Here is a 21324-nt window from a genome sequence, read left to right as displayed (position 1 = left end):
AAAGTAAAAACTCACATTTATCAAAATTTATGATGGCCTTCAAATATGTCAAGTTTAGTTTTCATTATAAGAAAATGTGCAAGAACTAGCTTTTGCCAAAACTGTGTACAATTTACAAACATTTGTATACATGGAAAACATACATGTATACAAGTAAAATAAGCAAACCATTCAACATACATAAATCCATTTAAAATTTGTATTACATTTTACTATAAAAATTAATGTTTCTCTAAAAAATAATCTGTGCTAGAAGGTCCGTTTGATGATTTAAGGTTGATGTATTTAAGGTTATTTGTACTTGAGAACTTAAGTTTTCATTTATTCAAAGAAATACCCAAACAGTAAGTAAAATAGAATACAAATTAGAATGGGATAACAAATTCTTATAAAATTAAATTTTATATATTAAACAATATATTCTCTATATATTAGACCTTGTTCTTTATAAATTAGACCTTGTTCTTTTTATACTTTATACATAACAAAATGTCCTCTTACATGTAATACGATATATCCTCTATACCTTTTGGTAAGGTGTCATTACAATAATGAAATAATAATGAGTGCTGTACCGTTTCTTATCATAGGTTTTTACAAGGTTTTTAGTTTAAATGCGTAGGAATTGTACCACGAAGGTGACAGTCTGCGTGGTTTAATTATAAGTGTCTGAAAGACTTTGTCATCCATCATATTTGACATTTGACCATATTCAACTTTTATTTTGGCTTTTTTCTTCAGTTTTGATTTTGAATGCTGTCTTGAATAGAAATGTTATCATTTATTCTGCTATAATGTAAGTTTGTTTTCACTTTCTGGAGGTTTATAAGAAAAACATTAATTTTGTGTCCCAAGTGTACATGTACAACATTTAATAACCAACTTCCGCCTAACATTAAAGATTATTGGAGAAAGATTGTTTTTAAATTTACATTAATTTGAGAATAGGAAATGTATTTTTTTAATAATTTTATGTTAAAGTCAAATATACTTCCTACAGATAATCATTTATATGCTTATATGTTTCTTCTGAACACAAAAAAAATGGAGACATACCCATATATTTAGAGTATTTCACCCCACAGTGAAGAAACCAACTTTTTTCTCTTTTATTACACCCTTCTGTGTACTTCTTTCCAGAAAATTAGTGTATTTTTTAAAATATAACACCTGTCCATCAAACTTGATACAAATTTCGTGTACTTGGGACATGATATTTTACTTGCAAAAAAATTTAACAAGGTTTTGGCATCAAATATGCAGTAAATCTTGTGAAAAGCATAAATGGTTTGATGAAAATGATGTAAAACCTTTCAAATTCTATCGTATGAACAATTTAAAATAACTTTCTTACAAAATGTACACTTTGGAAAAAATATGACCACATTTAGTATTCAGCTGTTCAAAATTTATATGAACAAATACGGGTATAAATGCTTGTACACATGTGTAGAATAAGCATGTGACATGTAAAAAGGGCACTATTTGGCTATAAATGTCGAAGCACTTTATGATGCCACCTCTTAATATGTGAAGAGGTGAAAATTGTGGCAAAAAATTGCCAAGAACATAATTGCTTTCAACACTTGCTATAAGAGATATCAACTTAAGTAAGAAGCATTGTTCTTTTTTTTAAAAAGTATATGCATTTTGTTATTCATTAAATGATGGCAATTACTAATATTTCTGTAAGTTTTATCGAAGTATAGAATTGAAAATTGCGTTTTACATAAAATGTCACGCAAAACCAGTACATTATGGAAAATTGTAAGGATATTTTTAAAGATATTTTGTTAATGAATCAAGTTATGGAGAAGAATTTCAACATTTAAGTTAATCACATGGAAATTCTTCTGTAAGATAGAAAACAAACTCAAACATGCTTAATGGTTAGAAAATAAATGCATGTTTCATTCAGGCTTCATTATGGTAGAAATCACTTTTGGTTACATTGGCGCCTAATGTAAATTAACCACGAGAACTGCTTTGATTACAAATACTCATGAATTATTGCAAAAAGGATCTGTGTACTCGAGACATTTTCGATGAAATCCATTCCTGTGGTTGAGTTTGTAGTAGTACTTAATATTATCAAGGTAGATATCTGTAAGTTGGTGGTGTTGCTCAGTTGGAAAGCGTTGTCATGGCATGTGGTTGTATCGGGTTCGAGTCCCAATATTACAGCGTTATTTTCTCACATCTGTTACATGTAAAAGCATCAAAAGCCCTCATATAACAACCATGTAGCAAACTTTAAATATAATGAGCAGATTTTTCTGCATTAAAAAAATTAAATACTTTGTACTTTTAAAAGATTGACAGACAAACGCCACCCGGACAATCATTCAGGACAATATTTCAGTTACATTGACAATTTACTGATCCATGCTCCATGACTTACACACCAATAATTATCATAGGGAAAGTGCCTACCCCAATGCAATTTTGAAGTATACAGTACAAAGGCCAGTGATCCGACTTGATATGTCCTGGTTGGGGTCACTAGACAACAGACCCCTAATGGCCTTATTATGCCATTGGCATAAAATACTGTATAGTCACAGGCCAATTAAGCTTTTCAAACTCTTATAAAGTAAAAACAAGAAACACTTACCTGTATAGCTCATAAAGTCGTTTTGTTTGCTGCTGTTTCACCCTGGCTATTGTAATTTCCAAAGGCTGTTCTTTCATGGATAAAGCTAGGCGTGGTGTTTTTTTCTTTCATTCTGAATATTGTCCTTGTACCATTTTGAAGAGTGTCTTCCTTTTGGAAAATCAAATCTTTTTATATTTTTCGATTCCTTCTACTCATTTTGAAAGCGTGGCACTCGCGGTGCTCTGTAGAAAAACGTGCAATACAAATCGGTCGAAATCACGTGAAGGGGTAAGAAAACACAGCATTATTTTTACAGTTGGGTCGCAAATAGTAAAACAACTGTTCACATTGATCAGGAAGATATCGCACTTAATAACAGAAATGACCACACAGATATACAATCACTTACCCTATTGCAAATCTTGTTCAGCTGAAAATCGTCCCCAACCCGTAAAGTGTATTTTTATTGTTTTTCTAGAGCCGAAGTGCATCTCACAGAATATCCATCCGACTTCCGTTGTTGTCACTTTCGTCACTTTAAAAACTCCGTATAAAAGAATTATTTTTACTTTTAGGTTGTTGCACCGATGTATTATTCTATATTTTCAAAAAAATAGTATTCCGTGATGAATTGAACGGAGTTTCGTTTCGATCTGTCTGTCAGTCTGTAAGCATACTATTTTGTGCGCAATAATACAAGTACATGTGATTTGACAACAAATGTAAACATTGGTGAAATTCTTCGTACAAACTTCATTTTTTGAGTGTTTATGCTGTCTGATCATGCACTTTGCACACATAAACGGAAAGATTACAATCCAATGCATTTGTCATCGACAACCATTTGGAATGTCAATTAGGCGCTGAGTGAGTGTTTCTTTTTTAATTTTATTAATTAAAAAATGGCTGCCCGCATCGTGATGAATTGACATGCGTTCCAGTTTTGATATTTCTAGATTTGTAAACGTTTTTTTTCACAATTTAAGCGTAACTTGCCCTTGTCAATGTCGATATTATTCACAAGTGATATACTTTTCCGCCGAAATACGTGGAATAAACTTGATTCAGATTTTTGAAAATAATGTCTATTTTTGTGTTAAAATCGCTTTGTATTTTGTTGATTTTGTTGATGGTATGAGACGTTGCTGTACAAAATTGGTAGCAGTTTGAAGGAAAACAATCCTTTTAAGCATATATGTATACATTTTCAATGTGGCACTCTTTCTTTAGTCAAATTTGAGTTCAATGCAAGGGGTCCCACATTTTTCAAACTGAAGCCTCTACAGGAACCTTTAACATTTTAAATAAATAAAACAAAGGAAAGATAAGAACGACTCCCCATTTGTTAAACCAAGGGTTTCTTTATTATTCTCACAAAATGACTTGTTCTCATACACAAGCTGTTCGTCTCAAACTCAAATTAGTGAACCTACCATTATTGTGTATAATCGATGTAACATGTAGAATAATGTGCAACGTATTCTATATAGTCAAGTCAAGTTAAAAACCTTTTATTTCAACTCAATTCATGTTTGACATGAATACATGAGCAAAAAAGTACATACATGTATAGACGAGGCGTGCAATATTATGTAAAAATGATGGATTATATTACATATGGTATGGTTCTAATAACATAGTATTTCTTGATTATATACATACACTATATATAACATATTTCAAATAGCGTCTTATTACATGTTCTTTCTTGATTATTCAATATAGATAACATATTTCAAGTAGCGTCAACACATATAGAAGGTAGAAAGGATAATCATTTTCACTATGAGCAATAAAGTACGTAGATGTATAAACGAGGCGGGTAATAATGCAATAAAAAGATACATTACATTACATATGATATTGTTTCTTATTTAATATTATTTCTTTATTTTAGTATATATATAACATATAATAGATCGAAACATTATTTGTAATTCGACTAACATGGAGGTCGTTAAGATACACAGAAATTGTAATTTTGATAAGGAATCTTCGGAGAGTTATCACTACAGTTTTCTACAGCTATCATTTAGTGGAGTGTAGCCTTTAAGTCTTTACCGGTTTAGACATAAAATGATACAATCAATCAATCAGCCTTTAAAAATAGCAAGCGGCGTGGTGTTTGGTTTTGGGATGATAAACACACATGTGCATACAATAACACGTATAGTCTTCATTAGATAATAGTACGATAACACGTATTTATTGTTAGTTCCATCAAGATTTAATCATGCTATGGTATTCATAATTATGGATGTCATACGCCACAAACAACCTGCTCTAAAATTAAGTTGAATATATTTGACTACAAAGGCAGAGTTAGCATCGTTACCATTTTCCAATTATTTGAGGCTAAGCAAATTTAATAAATATTTCATCATTTATGGCTGTATCGAATGCGTTTTTTAAGTCAATGAACACACCCTATAATTTAAAAATGCTATTAAGCACTTTTCTTATTAAAGGTACGGGCTATACGTCACATAAAATCAATATTGCACCGATTATCTCTCAAACCATATTACCGGAAATTTTCTTCAGGCAGCCTTCACTTTAGTTGTTTAGTATTTTTCTTGCGACTAGTTTAACTATTTGAACGATTCCATTTTTAACATTTAAGGAAACTTACATCTAGAATAATATTGTATGTAAAGGGACACGAATATTGTGTTCTCGTTAATCACATGCGGTAATATTGGTTATTTCCGATAAATTAAAATTAACTTGAACTTAAACTATAATTGGGAGGAAAGTAAAGTGTTTGTCACCAACACAATTGGTGTACCTACCGGTATTGTGTATAATCGATGTTACATGTAGAGTAATGTACAACGTGTTCTGTATCAACAGATATGCATGGAATAACACTTATAGTCTGTCATAAGATAAAATAACAATTACAAGTATGTGTTGTAAGTTCCATACAGATATAATCGTTAAATGGTATTCGTAATTATAGATTTCTTTACAATTTATAAGCCACCAACAACCCTCTTTAGAATTTGTATTTACACTCAATCTAACAAATAAAGCATATTTCTTATTTAGCATACTATATGTGGCAGCAAACATTTTACATTGTACAGAGTTTGTGTTGTTTTTACTTATTGTTCGTACATGTTAATAGTATCAAATTGTTCGTTTCAAATGTATAAATCATGTAACTCACTAACGCATATAGTTTATCTTTGTATGTGCACCACGTAATACAAAGCGATTATAATGAAGCGACACGAAGTCACAGCATTTTCAACAATCAAATAGCAATAAAGTATAACTGAATAACATCTTGGTAATACCGTTACTGTGAACAGTTAACAAATACAAATATTGTTTAATAACAAAGTGAAGAACATACACAACTTCATTCAAAACCAATTTAAATAGACACACATTTCTCGCATTTTAAATTAAATCTCAAAACCACTAAACCCACGAAAAAATATACAACATAGTTAACGTTTCTCAGATGAAAACATAAACAAATTAAAGAAACTAAAACAACCAGAAAGAAGAAGAACTCATTTAGTAATCCTCTTACCATCTGTCATCAAGTTGTTCCTATTAAAGCTATTTTATCTGACTCTTCCGTTAATAAATGCACTCTTCTCATCCTTATATATGTTTATCAGTTCTAATCCTAATTATTGTTTATCAGTAATCTTCCTTAAATATTCAATAAAAGTCCAATCCATATAAAAAGTTTATTATACATTTACTCATTTGATTATTTTGTGGCTGCCAGAGATATTTTTATATGCCGTGTACGCATATCCGAATATACTGCAGATGTAAATACATATATTTATGAAAACAATAATATAACTAATCCTTCCCATTGACTTTCTCCGATGATTGATTATTAACAGTCGACACCTTACTCTTTTCAGCTTCCCTTGCAGTCCCTCTAAGTAATCCTCTGTCAGGTACAGAAACTGCCTAAGAGCAAGCAGGGCCAGGATGCTTATGTCCACGTCTAATTCCATCTCAGAAACGTTATTTTTACTGGGAAGATGGATGTTATTAAACTGCAAGCCGACTAATGTGGATACTTTCTTGACCACCTCTTGGATGCTTCCACTTTTAAACACATTTTCAACACTAGCGGCTACTTTCCTGCATGCCAGATCAATCGTGGTAAGCAGAACAACTTTTGGAATCCCTGGAAAGTAATATCAAATAACACAAATAGACATGGTTAAACGCAATGCGATTTGAATATTTGTTGAATGCATATAACACTCATTCATAATATATGTTATATACATTCCCCCCAAAAAAACTAAATAACAGACATTTTTGCTATCACAATAGATATTCATATCTTTCTACATTTGATTTATCAAGCTTCCTTAAAAATGATCGACATCAATAAAATTCAGGATTTCCTGAGTGCTAATCATTTTCTCCAAGTGTTTAGGTGGCATTTCCTCAATGCTGGACGCATCCACAACAAAAGCCACACAGTGAATCTTGTTCGGGAAAGAAGGTTGATGTACAAACCCATGGGTCTCCGATGAAATGGGCAGAGCTGGGTTGAACTGAAGGAAGATAATGCAAATACAATACTTTGTATACCTTATACAATTATTTCTTGTGCAATTTCAATTTTCCCATTAATAATTGTTTTTCATAATGTTATTGCAGATTATATAAAGTACTTATTGGAAATACATATGAAAGCATGTACAATAGATTATTATATAAATTAATGTAACTTTGATAATCGTAAAACTACAACTAAAAACCACGTGATATTTGAGTACACGCCTCACGTTACAAAAAGTCCGTCTGGAGCGGCGCTTAACTTCCGACTCTGCGACACTCGCGGTTTGGAGGTCACCCAAGGCTTAAAAATTCTAGAGTGCAACTATCTGCTCGATGGTCATGTACCTGATTACTATGAGGTACGTTACACATTTGTCGACATTACTTGTATACGTTTCGTTCATGTAATTAGAGTGGCAAGATTTCAAATATCTCGTTAAACGCAACGATGTCTTCCATCATTGTCTCTAGGAAGTTGATATAGTACTGATAGTTGTATTATTTTTTATATACGTGAATACTCCAAAATAAATATTACACTCTTAAGGAGAAGCATAATTGGCATTTGCAAATAATTAATTATAAGGCAGAGTTACTTGTTAAGAATCGTAATAGGATAAATTGTAAGATAATAGTTTGTTCAAATTAATCGATAAAATTCAATTTACGATGCAGATATTTCTCATAGAAACGTATTTTCATTCGCTATTAAGAAATTTATCTTTCTATATGTTTTTTTTCAACCAAATTACTTAGATGTTTTAGATGAAAATATGTTTGTCAACAAATGTACTTTTTTCATCTTCCGCTACGGTCCCAGCAATATCACCGCGACCCAAAACATATTACAAAATAAAAATGAATGGTCCATTTTAGTTGTACAAATGTTTGGGCAAACTCAAACTAATCACATAATAATATATTATTCGGAATATTTGTCTTCACTCTTTTCGAAACTCTAATACACAATTGGATCAAGCCTTAGTTTGCAATACGCACAACATGTGCATGTATGGCTGATTTCAAATAAATACAGTTTTGTAAATAGAAAAAAAATCATGTAAAAAACATGGGTAAACAATAGAAATGTACCGAGTTCCCGACCCTCCTGCTTCATGTGCATGTGTCAAACAAGGAGAAACAAACTCTATTAAAGTTCGACATTTCATGAGTTAGTTGCTCTCGATAGAAGCAAAAAACCTTTTCTTTCCATTCCGGTGCTTTCCGCCAAGGAATGATTTCCCTTTCTCCATCTAAAATTATTCAACATACATGAAGTGTAAGGCATTTTAGCCAAATTTCATAACATTTGTGGTGAAATTGCGCGCTGCTTATATAAATATATCATTGATTAACTGGACGCGACGAGTGCAACAGTTATTAAATATAAACACATGTAGCATACAATGCATTTTAATGTTGATATGTATGTACAAAATGTGCCTCACAAAATAAAGATTTATGACTTATCACCTGTCACTCGGTAGACCTCAAGCTCTGTAACCGCCATTGATCCTTTGTTGATCTGATCAGAAGTGACACCTTTGTTATTGAAATAGGTTCCAATATTCATTTTTCCATTTCGTGTATAAATTCCTTCGGCAGGATTAATGGTTCCATTAAATGTACATGTATACATATCTGCGGTCGCACCAAATAACGGTCCAAAATCAGCATTACCACCCATTCCATACGCAGCATTTACTACTGGAAATTTCGTGAACTTTTCTGACCCCGAAAACTTCAGTTGAAACAGAAACGCATTTCCGTCTTGAATGTTTGCTGCCAAGCTGTGCCAACTAGCACTCCCATACCCACCATACACCGAGCCATGTTGGTTTTACAGCACCGTCACAGTGGGTCCCTGGTTGTCACACTTCTGGTGGAAGGCTGTCGGTGAACACTCGTCCCTGGTTATTTTGTACAGAAGGGTGAAGATCTTGGGTCCCGTGCCAATCAAGGACTCGAGCTAATCCATGAATTTTTCAGTCAGCTGCCCCGTCATTTTGATTGTGGGTATTTTTAATCTAAACGGAAAAAAGAATCAACTAGTATTGTTGTCAAACAAGAAAACTGTAATTTATTAAATGTTACTACCTCTATTACAATAATAATAAAACTAGATAGAAAAAAAGCGATGATAAAGAGCATAGAACGGCACCGTAAAGGAAAACGATAAAGACCAAACGAAAGCTAGAATCTATATGAAAATAAAATAAATAAACTCTAAATATTTTTGTTTAATAATACGCTCCTTAAATAATCGCTTTGGATTCCATCAGATTGTGAAAGGTTCTAAGTTTTAATACCATGCATAATGCTTTTGTGATTTAGGATAAAAATAACATGTTGAAACAAAATGTATACACGTTTTATAACTTTCTTGTTCACACAGGTATACACATCAGACTCGCATTGGTCTCTGTAATATATAAGATCAAATAGACGTTTGAGATTGAATAGAATATATATATATAGAGAGAGAGAGGAAAAAACAATACCTACGTTCAGTGTCTGGAAAGAAAAAAGTATACATATCTGAAATTTAATACGTGTTCGTATTAAGTTGTTAACATGTTAACAAACTTTGTTTGTCTCAATTACAGTACCTTTTGCTTTACGAGCGTACCGGATCTGGAGCTTCATAAATGTCAATTTCAATTTTCGTTCCCTTTGATTGCATTCGTCTAATGTCGTCGGTTATTTAAAAAGGTTAATAGTTTTTTAAGTAGTGTGGCAATCTGTTAAACTCTTTGCTCTTGTCTCCAATTCACGACTCTCTGTAATCATTTCTTATTAACTTAATTTATGACACCATAATACCATGGTATTTTTAACTCTTGAGTTTCTGCTGTTTATTTTTTTTAACGCTTGTCATAAATGGGTCAGTTTTTGAACAACATGGATTGCTATTATTGCTATCTAGGGCTTCAGTTTATAAAGTCTTCAACCTTGAGAGGTTGGCGTAAAACTGTTTTGCAATGTCTTTAGCAAAAAACATCAAATGAAAATAATGATGAAATTTTTGAATTCTACGTATAAGCAATAACGTAGAAAACGTATACAGTTTAATATCTTGATTCGTTACGTTTCTGTCAGTGACAGCAATCAGATTCTGCTATATATAATCAATTATGTTGGAAGATTAAAAAAAGAATATTATAAACTAACACAAACTGGCTACTATTCAAGTGGACAAGCATTATGAAAACTGTATGCGAGTCCATTTTTGTAAAAAAGTATGCAATATATATTTACTGAGGGCTATTTCTTTCTCAATCTGGATTTTTAGTTTCAGGCTATGTTCTTAACAATTAAAATCTGGTATTTGTTTTCTGTATTCTATGTTGACGATTGCCGTAATGCACATTAAAATAGGGAGTCGACCATTTAGGTTAATGGCATTTTCTATGCAACTACTTTTTTAAATTATTCGTAACGAGCGATGCTACTTTAGCGCAGCTTCGAAAGAAGGATGTAGTTCTCATATATACGTCGTTCTTCCAACGCTGCCAAAAGCCAGTCTCGCGATCGCTCGTAAATGTTCGGATATCGTGGCGGGACATTATTATGGAATATATTGTCGCAAAAATACATAAAAACAAGCATTTTTATCTCGTTAAATCTATGGTATCACATCTAGCGTTGAAATATTGGCTATTGATATAAGAAACACTGCTTTTTATGGGTAAACTTTATTTTACGAAATATTTTGCGAAATATTTTAATTGAAAGTACCATTTATTTAACTTACAATATTTCGTGATATTAATTCAATTTATTTTATGACATATGTACCATAGAGTATGATTTTAACTATTACTACAATGGGAAAAATTCCATGAACAAGCGTTTTAAAAAGGAAAAATACATATATTCGATGGTTACAAAATAGGATTATCCCCAGAATACTAGGAAAAACTCATTTTTAGCTCGGCGTTTTCGAAAAAAACTCGAGGTATTGTCATATGGCCCTATTCCACTACAAAAACAAGCCCACGATTCGCTACGATTTATCACATTTATTGAATCGGGAAGACTCGTGACAGTCTACGATTCAGTTACGACACTGGTACGATTGAGTTACGACAAATCGTGGGGTTCGGTTGAAGTCTTGCGAATAGGGTCGCGACTTCACTACGATGTGTAAGAATCTACTGCGACTGTATTACGAACGATGCAGATCGGTCAAGACTAAGCTAGGACCTCACCGAACGCACCAATGAATTAGGCGCCAATATCTATTGATATTGATCTAAATCGCGAGAATCTTAGCGGGCTCGCAACTCACTCGGGGTGAACTCGTGAGAGTCTTGACAAAGTCGTGGCTGATTCGTAGACTCGTCGTGTCGCTCGCCGGCGTCGTTCTAAAACCTTAACATTTTGTGATGGTTTTGAACATTGGCTCTAAAATCAAAGTGCTTCTACCTACATCTTTTAAACTTAATATGTAGATGCACATTGATACGTTCTACACGCCACACCCATTTTTGGGTCACTATGTCAAAGGTCAAGGTCACCGTGACCTCTAAAACATATTCTGACAAGCTTTCATTTATTCAAAACTGCACCCGTAGCCGAGCGTTGGCACCCGTAATGCGGTGCTCTTGATTTTAAATGGGACTTTAGCAAAATGTCAGAAAAATCAATAACATATTTGTTTTTGGGATTGTAACGCAGTAAAAATTCTCAATAAATATATCCCACAAAGCCTAAAAACTAAAAAATTGCAAATTAACATATAGTAGTAAACTGCAAAATGTAGCTTCTTGGTTAAACAAATAAACCGTTAAATGACAACTGTTTCATTCTGTTCATGGAAGTAAAAGTACATTTTTGAATGCAAAAGAAAATATGTTATTCGAAGGTAACAGACATTTAAGGCTGTCCTAAGAGTTGCTATAAATATTTATGCAAAAAAAACAAGAGATTCAAATGCATGTAATAGCATTTTTGGACAGTTATACGACTATTATGTATTTCAAAATTGCGTTCATAAAAAAAACCTATATACGTAATTTTTTATTGCATGTATGAAAAATTATGAAACCTGCTACACGTGTTTAACATGATTTATGTTTAATGTTGTTGGCATATTGAATTCAATATTAAATTGATTTTGTGGTAAAAATGAACTAGTTTGTGTAATGAATTGTTTTTAATATTGTCCACTATTATTGCTACTAGCAAACCTTACCTTATTGGGTTTAATGTTGTCAAAAAGACGTTAACGTGTAGATTTAAATCTGAAACCTTTTTTGTTTAGAATCACTTAATATTGTGTTGTACTTAAATAAGTATTTATGTAAAGAAAAACAGATACACATGTTGACGGAAGTATATAGTAATTCAGTTTGTGCAGAAACTATAAATAGTAATAACATAGTTAAAACAAAGTACATATTGTTAATAAAGACTTTGCATGCACATGCCTTTGTGCATTGATTGTGTACACATACATATATGAAATGAAGAAAGTCATTTAAACAGAAAAAACAACAACATTAAAACGTCTAATAATGCACATTTTAATACATGTTTTGCGTCTAATGTATGGCGCGGAAATGTAAGTTTTTTTTATACCGAATATCTGAATCGGTAACAATTATATGATATCATAATGATAACCTTTCATTTAGATGGAAGTGTAAGAAATTATTGTTTTTGTTGTGATAACAATAAAACAACAGTACGCGAATGCAAATTAATATGTTTTACGAAATTAAAAAAAAATGTTGTGTTTGTAAATATGTTTTACCGAGATGTATGCATTATTTGTTTATTTCGCAGAAATGATATTGAGTCATGTCACTAACTTCATTCCAATTAACATTTATAACGGTAATTTTTTGTTGTTGACGCATTGCAAATCTGCTTTCACTTTCGCTTTAATATTAACCTATTTGGTAGTACAATCGTATGTTAATGTTGTGTATTTGTTCTAACAAGCCGTATTTACAAATAGTTAATCGCTTATGGTGCATTGACCACTTTACTTCTATACACGGTAAATGCAAAACGGAGAGTCTAATAATGAGCAAGCAGAGTTATCTTGAGCGAAACCCTGCTCATTAAGATGTATGCAGGTATGCTGCAGACCTTGTGAGACACACTGCGATCTTACTGCGTCGTATATATAAACACACCCTCAGCTGTATCGGCTTTGTTTTAAAGTTTTATATTTACGGGAGGAAACAAAACTGTTTTAAATAGTTATAAATCAAAGTTTTTCTCATAAAGGTTGTTTGTATTTTTCATATTTTCACTAAGTAATTGTATACACACAGAAGCGCATCTCCGAACGTTTTTTAATTGAATATATTAGTTCATTTTTGAACGTACTTTTAAACTGACAAATTTTCATTGGATACGGATGCCTTAACATTCCACTTTTTTCTAAAAACTCCACTTCTCTTAAAATTTAAGTGCAACGCCCAACCAGTGAAAAAGTTAACACGTTGGTGAGTTTAATCCATCTAGCAAAAATATGTTCTGAGTAACACGAGAAACAATTATACTACAGACAAAAGGACGAGCTGATGGACGGACAGGAATCAATATGATTCCTTCACCTTCTAAAAGATTAGACCCACAACGGCGAAAATACACAACTAACATGAGATCCTATTAACAGCATTTTACAAATTAAACCAATGCATAAACACAAAGTTAATAAAGAAGAATATGAACTTCTTAACACTATTGTGATTTATAATTTTGTCATTCAAACAAAAATAGACTTACACAAAAAATGATTTATTCCTTGAAAAAAGTGTAAATCCTTATACTTTTACTTCTGTAACCTCTTTATTGTTTAAATTATTACTTGAGCAGGTTTACTTCTATATACCTTTTATTTACTTCCTCTGCTGATAAGAATACAACACAAGACTCGTGTATTTAAAACGAATTTACACAACTGCTTTAAAAATAACTAAACCAATTAATCAGATTTATGTTTAGAAAATGTTAACCGTTCTAGTTCAAGTTAAATGCATAATTCCTAAATTAAGCATTCAGTTAATCAAATAATCTGAATATTATTATTTTAATATGTATGAATTTATCCTCTCAAGTAATGTTACAAACACAACATACCTGTTTAACTGTTTGCCATCAAACTAAAGCTCAAAACAGATTGCACAATATATGTTTATAAAGCTCCCCTTACTAAAATATGATCTCACTGCTTCACAAAATCGTTGGTCGTTTATTGCGCATATTTTACTGATGCATACGAAAACTAAAACCAGGAAGAGAAATGTAATGTATTGTGTTGCTATAATATTATGTTTGCTAAACTTCCGTATCAGACGTTATTAACAAACATTTATATTTTGAAATACTTTAATTTTGTCATATAATGATTAGTAAGTTATAACACCGTACTTGAGAAGGTTGTCTATTTGTTGTATGATGGTTAGGGAGTATGAATACACGATGACTACAAAACACACATGTCTGAATAAGTTAATGATTTAAATAACTTAATCGAGGAACCATAAGAAATGCATTAATCCTTGACAATTTGCTTAAGAACATTTAAATATAATAAGACACTCACACGTGTTTGTCATGCACCCCTCCACTGTAAACAAATACAACCGATTAAACGATTAAAATAAAATGGTGTTCTTGCAACTTATCAAAATAATTCCTACAAATTACTATTGAAAACAACAGTTAGTGTTATTAAAGAAAGCTTAAGTTACTGTAGAATAAATGGATAGGTATATAACACAATTCGATGTAATTAAAATAACTTGGACAGCACTCGGGGAAAATTACTCCGAAGTTTTGCATTCATCCGACGTGATAATCGAAGGGTTGTCTTGAGCACAGATATGTGTTTTCCAAAACAAAAAAACATCAGCGAACAATGCACAGTGGTGACATTTTGTGTAGCTTTTCAGCTACAAGCATTCTGCGAATTACGATCATTGAATATAGAGTTGATGGTGTTTAAGAAGCTGGACTTGCCTGACAGCACAGCCCTCAGCATCAGTATCCTGGCCTCCGAGAGCCCTTGAGAGGCTTAAACGAAACTATGTTATATACTAGTATGAGCGTCGTAGGACACTTAATAAAGTATAAATTAATGCGTGGTAATGTCGTGAAAATTTTACAGTGAAAAAGACAATTAATAGTTCGAATGAGCGGGCGAAGTGTGTATATTATCATCATATAATACGGATTCATCAAAAAGCATTTCAATTCACTAAGTGCATAGCCTCGGTTTTCTGACAATGCCAGGTTCTTCATGGAAAGATTATATACATTCAGCTTTTGTCCTCTTTGTGTTTTAGGGCTAACTTGTCGGTCATCAAAAGGTCATCTAGCACTTTTTGGTGATAATTATTTTTTAAATTTTAAATACAACAACTAACTTATAAGTATGTTCTAAAGCTTGGGTATATTACGTGTGTAGATGAAAATGTGGTAGGTATAGTTATAGAAATAAATAAAATTCAAATCTGAATCATGTGATAACTAAAAGTACTTCAATTTTGAATAGACGCTCATATTGTGTATATGCCGTTATTTCGGTATTTTTGTCATGGTTACAGATGTTGTGGGTGCAGAAGTAATTTACAATCTAAAATCTTGCTCATGCGTTCACTTACAAAATGCCTGTTCTCAGATGAAGAAGCTTTGAATGCGGATAGTGAGCCATTTGGAAAATATGCATGCATTTATGAGTTTTGTTCGTCTGTCCGTCCATTCGTTTCGTCTTGATCCTGTGATAACTCAAAAAAGTACTTAAGACTGGTTCACGGGCAATGTGTTCTTTTTTCAGTGGTGTCTACCCGTCATTATATCAGTTCAAAAACTCTTAATCCTGCGATAGCTAAAACTATCTTTAGTTGTTTTTGAAACTCATTAAATGGATATAGAGCCACATAGGAACTATACACGTTATTTTAGGGTTTTATAAAATTTCTGTTTGCTTCAGTTTTAGAAATATGTTTTACTTTATTTTAAATGCCCCTTCAATTTACACCCTATTTTATGTCTGCTAAATATCATTGTCCGCAAAAATGTATTCATATGATAAACTAGCCATGACCGAGTAAACAACAGTGTTCAGTTTAAATTCGTGGGAGGATGACACTATCCATGGTAACGCGCTCTATTGCGATATTATATTGCGATGTAACTCTTTAAACCTTTTTTCATATTCTTGTTGGTGCTTATCTCCCTTTTGTGTTTGCAGTATGACATATGCTTACGTTACAGGCACGACAAATTGGTGTTCGGACTTCTGTATCACAGTTCCGAATCTCAATTGCAACCAGATTGTAATATTCCAAACATTGGCTTCGCCGAAAGTTATTTGAGCGTTTTAATCACCGGAACATCACCGGGTTGTCTTGGGGATATACGAATTCTACTTCTACTGCTGATTGGCTTACTGAACGTTTAGCTTGCCCTTTACAAGAAACGAAAATTACTATTGCATGTTGTTTAGTCAATCAATGTGTGCTTATTTTTCACTCGTATTTGCAATTTTGCCCGTTAGCACTATATTCTGATGATTGTATGTAAATTGCTTCGGGCAGTCGTTGGCTACCTATGCTACGATTTAAGGGCCTTGTTTTTCGTTGGCGGCTGAAAACTTGAATCTCGATTAAGACGACAGCTCCTAAAGAACTTAAGCTAAGCAGATAAAACTGGGTATGCATGTAGTGAAACATATGGTGAAATGCATGCCATTTCAGCTTTTTCGCCAAACAAAAAGCGTGAATTCTATGGTAATAGAACGAATCGAGATTACGTTCTTACTCCAACAACATAACTATAAAGCCGATATAGATTGCGGATTTGTCTGTGACAAAGCTTTTATTAAATAAGTGTTAGACATTTACCAATATAGAATTAACAAGGGACAAAATTGTCACAAAACCAGGTTTTCATTGTGAAAAAAAAATCTGATAAAGGGAGAAAACTCAAACTGGAATTTTGAAATGACCAAAAAAAATTAACCCCCTTTGTAAGTTTTTTTTTTTTTTTTAATCTATTTTTAGTCGTGGCGACCTTGACATTGGAGATATTGACGTGATTCTTTCGTGGGACACACCGTCCCATGATGGTGAACAAATGTGCCAAATGATTTTAAAATCTCACAATGAATGACATAGTTATGGCCAGGACAAGCTCATTTATGGCCATTTTTGACCTTTGAACTCAAAGTGTGACCTTGACCTTGGAGATATTGACGTAATTATTTCGCGCGACACACCGTCCAATGATGGTGAACAAATGTGCCAAATGATTTTAAAATCTGACAATGAACGACATAGTTATGGCCCGGACAAGCTTATTCCGCCAGCCCGCCAGCCAGCCAGCCAGCCCGCCAGCCAGCCCGCCCGCATTCGCCAATCTAATAACCAGTTTTTTCCTTCGGAAAACCTGGTTAAAAACCTATAACTCTTGTTCGATATATCTGTGCTATATATTGTTAACATGATACACTAAATAGTTAGTACATTTACAGATGGCATGCTTTTAGCATTATTTTCATCAAAATTGCATAATTTGCATGTTTTTGTTCATAACATTGTATACTTGTATATGCTAGTTTTGTTTTGTTAGACATTCGGAAATTGACAAATATTTTCATTTAGAAACACGGTAAAAGTATCGATAAGTTGCGATATTATATTGCTATATCAAAGATAATTCAATCCATTTTTTTGTCTTTCACAACTATAACAAAGAAATAACATAAAAGTGGTGGTACCAAATATTTATTAAAACCAAGCTTGGTTTGATAAAATTAGGACATGTTTGTGTTATATGTCTTATAAAAGAAGCCATAAATTAAGATTGTTAAAAATGTTATATTAGAAATCAATAAAACATTATTTTTTAAATACATATTAAACAGCTATCAATGTCACCGAACAATATAACATGTCAAGGTGATATTTTATTATTTATAGTTTATTAATAAAACCGTTGTGGACTTTTTTACTGCAAGTAAACATAATTATTTCCTCAAACTTAACTGTCGATTGCTAAAACAGGCATTTCAGATGCAAAAAACACAACTTGAATGGACAATCAATTGTTATATGTTTGTTTTTTGTTTCAAAGCATAATGTGTGTGTTTTCCGGCAGACTACTTCCCGAATATTAATCAAAGTCTACTTCCTATTTTCACATAATAATGTATTTCTTTCAAAATTATTACCAAAACTCGCACAATCTTTGTTGCGACTTTAATACACCGTGTTTTCTACTTTTCTACTGTCAAATATAAATTACATGTTAATCACATTTCAGTGCCTCGCAATTACAAAAATACAGGTAACCCGAATTGCATTACCTTCAAATAGGCAATCATTTTCATAGTTATAGCCATATATTTAATCAACGATTATCAAGCAATAATTTAGTTATTCAAACATTAACCATTTAAATGTGTCTGTAATATGAATTAATTTATTAAGGCTCGATAGCGTTCATTTAAACCGGCTTTATTTTCTATATTCATCTTGAATTTAGATATTAACTTAAGTAAAAGCGATTCAGAATGATGGAAACCTGTGTTTGAAAATTATTTCACTCTTTCAAGTGATACGACAAAGGTAACATGCAATTAAGTATGGTATTGAAATAAACGTTGATAACGCTAATACGTTTACTTAAAGGTTATGAATATAAAATGTATGGGTTGCCAAATGACGAAGTTAATAATTAATAGGCGTTTTCGAAGATGATTATTTAAACCTTTTTTCAAAGATACGCATACTATACGAGTAATAGTGGTATTTTTGGCAGTCAGGAACAGTACTTTGTAGGACGTTCGAAATCTTATTGATCTTATTATTTTGATATTAAGTTTAAAATTTGAATATTTGTATATATTTGAATTATGTCCAACAAATACTCAAATATCATCCCAGCGTATGTTCCCTTTCCTTAATTAATTTCAACAAATTCATTTATCAATCTACTCCTTATCATTGGCCTTCTCTGAAGGCTGCTCGCAATTGCCAGCCGACACCTTTACTCGCTTCATATTCTCCTGAAGACCCTCCATGTAATCCTCGGTCAAGCACATAATCTGCCTCAGAGCAAGCAGGGCAAGGGTGCTCGTGTCTACTTCCAACTCCATTTCAGAAACGTAGTTCTTTACCGGGAAGATGTTGTTAATCTGCATGCCGAACATCGTGGATACTTTTTCGACAGCCTCTTTGATGCTTGCACTTGTCAACACATTTGCAACATTTGAGGCTACTCTTTTGCACTCCAGGTCAACCTTGATAAACAAAACAACTTGCGGAATCCCTGACAAAAAACTATTTCAAGTAAACGCAATCAATTTGTCAAAATTTCAGAATGCTTTTGGTTAGTTTGTTTTGATATAAAAAGTAATATCTCTGTAACCGTACCAGCCAGTTCCTCCATATCAATATGAGTTTAACAGTTTAAGTTTTTGACGGCGGTAACGTCGGATAAAATCGATGGACATGCGTCTAATAATGCGCTATTTGTACTGATAGTTCTGTAAACGTCTTAAATGAAACACCTGTTTTTAACTAAAACGATTTACCAACCGGCTATTGTGCTGCTGTTTATATGTTATAAAGTTTATATCTTGTTCACGTTATATTTACTTTGTTTTCTCTAAAGACAGTGCACGCTTTGTTTTGGAACTAACTATTTGTTTTACTGTTATTTCACATACATTGATTGATTATTTTTGTGTGCGTTGATAATCGTTTTCACTAGTATTGGTGGAATGTCCTCAATGCTAGATGCATCAATTACAAATGCAACGCAGTGAATTTTGTCCGCAAAAGAAGGCTGTGCTACGAAGCCGTTTGTCTCCGGTGAAATAGGCACAGCTGGGTTTAACTAGATGGAGAAGAGACAATGACAAAATTACGAAACCGCATATAAAGTATGTGATTGGTCGCTAACGTTGATGCATTGCCTTTTTAAGTAAAAAATAAAAAAAATAAATTCACAAAATATAATTACAATAGTTTTTATCATCTCTTATAATATCAGATGTTTTTGTACTTGAACTTGCCAATGCCTCAAGAACTAAAACCTTAACGGGGGTTATACTTATTATCTACATTTAGGTTAATATTATATTTTAAAAAACACAGATACGTGTGTGCAAATAGAATACACATGTATCTATCGGTTATGTTATGTTAAGAAAAAAGTATTCTAACAATGGATAAGCGTTGCACTATGGCTAAACTTGAAAAATATTTAGATTTTTTAACGCCAATATTGATAATGAACATGAGCGAATACAGCATTGAACTTCCATTGCTGGTTAAATATTTTTTTTAATTTCATAATGCAACAATAATTGTAAATAAAACATACCGTTATGTACCCTTATTTCAAACTTGAGCTAATTCTTGAAGCCATGTGATATTTATGTATGCATCATACAAATGCAATATCTATACCACTATGGCACCACTTGCCTCGTAGTAATCGGACACATAGCCATCTAGCAAATAGTTGTACTCGATGTAGAAAATGCCGTTCAAACCCTGAATGACATCGATACCGCGGGTACAACAGATCCGGAAGTTAAGTATCGATCCAGACCGAATTTTCGTTACATGAGGTGTATACTGAAATAATACACATGTCCTTTGCAACGCTTTGGGAAATATTTCTTTGGCAGCATTAAAACGTCTTTTAAGTAAGTGAATGCCATTTAATTATTTTAATTGTGTGTAACAAGTCTCACTATCCAAAGTTGCTTTTCTGCTAAACAATCAAATTGCCTCTATTTAGCATGATTTTTTTAAATGGAGTCATGTACAAGTTGTTACGCAGGAATGGTGCTTTGTATTAAAATTCAATTAAGAATATAAGAATCCATCAAATGTCGAATCAAGTATGGTGACTTTAATTTAATGAATTCTTTAATCATTAAAGCAATGAAACATAATTCATTGAACACTTGATAACTTATGGTACGGACTTAAAAGGTTGTTACCGCAGACGTTATGCTGTGTGAAGATTTTCCGGTCCTAGCCCTTTGCGGCTCTTAAAGACGGAGTTGATGGTGTTGTAGAAGCTTGACTCGCCCGCCCCTACTGGACCCAGCATCAGGATACGGACATCTGAGAGCCCCATCTCTCTGGGAGGCTTGAATGCTACGAAGTCTTCCATTAGCGATTCCAGGAAATATA

General features: G+C 32.7%; 2 protein-coding genes across 2 annotated transcripts in view; both read right to left on the bottom strand.

Annotated features, from left to right (window-relative positions):
• The window catches only part of LOC127880706 (interferon-induced protein 44-like), a 312687-nt gene that overhangs the window by 238184 nt on the left and 53179 nt on the right, over window positions 1-21324 (bottom strand). The window lies entirely within an intron of this gene.
• On the bottom strand, window positions 4170-14363 carry LOC127880707 (uncharacterized). The gene is made up of 4 exons (XM_052428051.1): window positions 14246-14363; window positions 8621-9174; window positions 8348-8400; window positions 4170-7140 (listed from the first exon to the last, which is right to left on the bottom strand). The coding sequence occupies exons 2-4, from the start codon at window positions 8832-8834 to the stop codon at window positions 6952-6954; spliced, it is 456 nt and encodes a 151-aa protein (XP_052284011.1). The 5' UTR covers window positions 8835-9174; window positions 14246-14363; the 3' UTR covers window positions 4170-6951.

The sequence above is a fragment of the Dreissena polymorpha genome, chromosome 5 (genome assembly GCF_020536995.1).
Source record: "Dreissena polymorpha isolate Duluth1 chromosome 5, UMN_Dpol_1.0, whole genome shotgun sequence".
In the NCBI taxonomy this organism is placed as follows: Eukaryota; Metazoa; Mollusca; class Bivalvia; order Myida; family Dreissenidae; genus Dreissena; species Dreissena polymorpha.
This window is presented reverse-complemented; position numbering and strand designations above follow the sequence as displayed.

What these genes read in the sequence shown, in the direction of transcription:
- LOC127880707 (XM_052428051.1), bottom strand. Translation starts at nt 8,834, where the DNA reads ATGGGTGGTAATGCTGATTTTGGACCGTTATTTGGTGCGACCGCAGAT. An exon ending in TGAGGTCTACCGAGTGACAG is followed by an intron (nt 8,401 to 8,620) that starts GTGATAAGTCAT and finishes GAATAATTTTAG; the next exon opens with ATGGAGAAAGGGAAATCATT. An exon ending in CACCGGAATGGAAAGAAAAG is followed by an intron (nt 7,141 to 8,347) that starts GTTTTTTGCTTC and finishes ATCTTCCTTCAG; the next exon opens with TTCAACCCAGCTCTGCCCAT.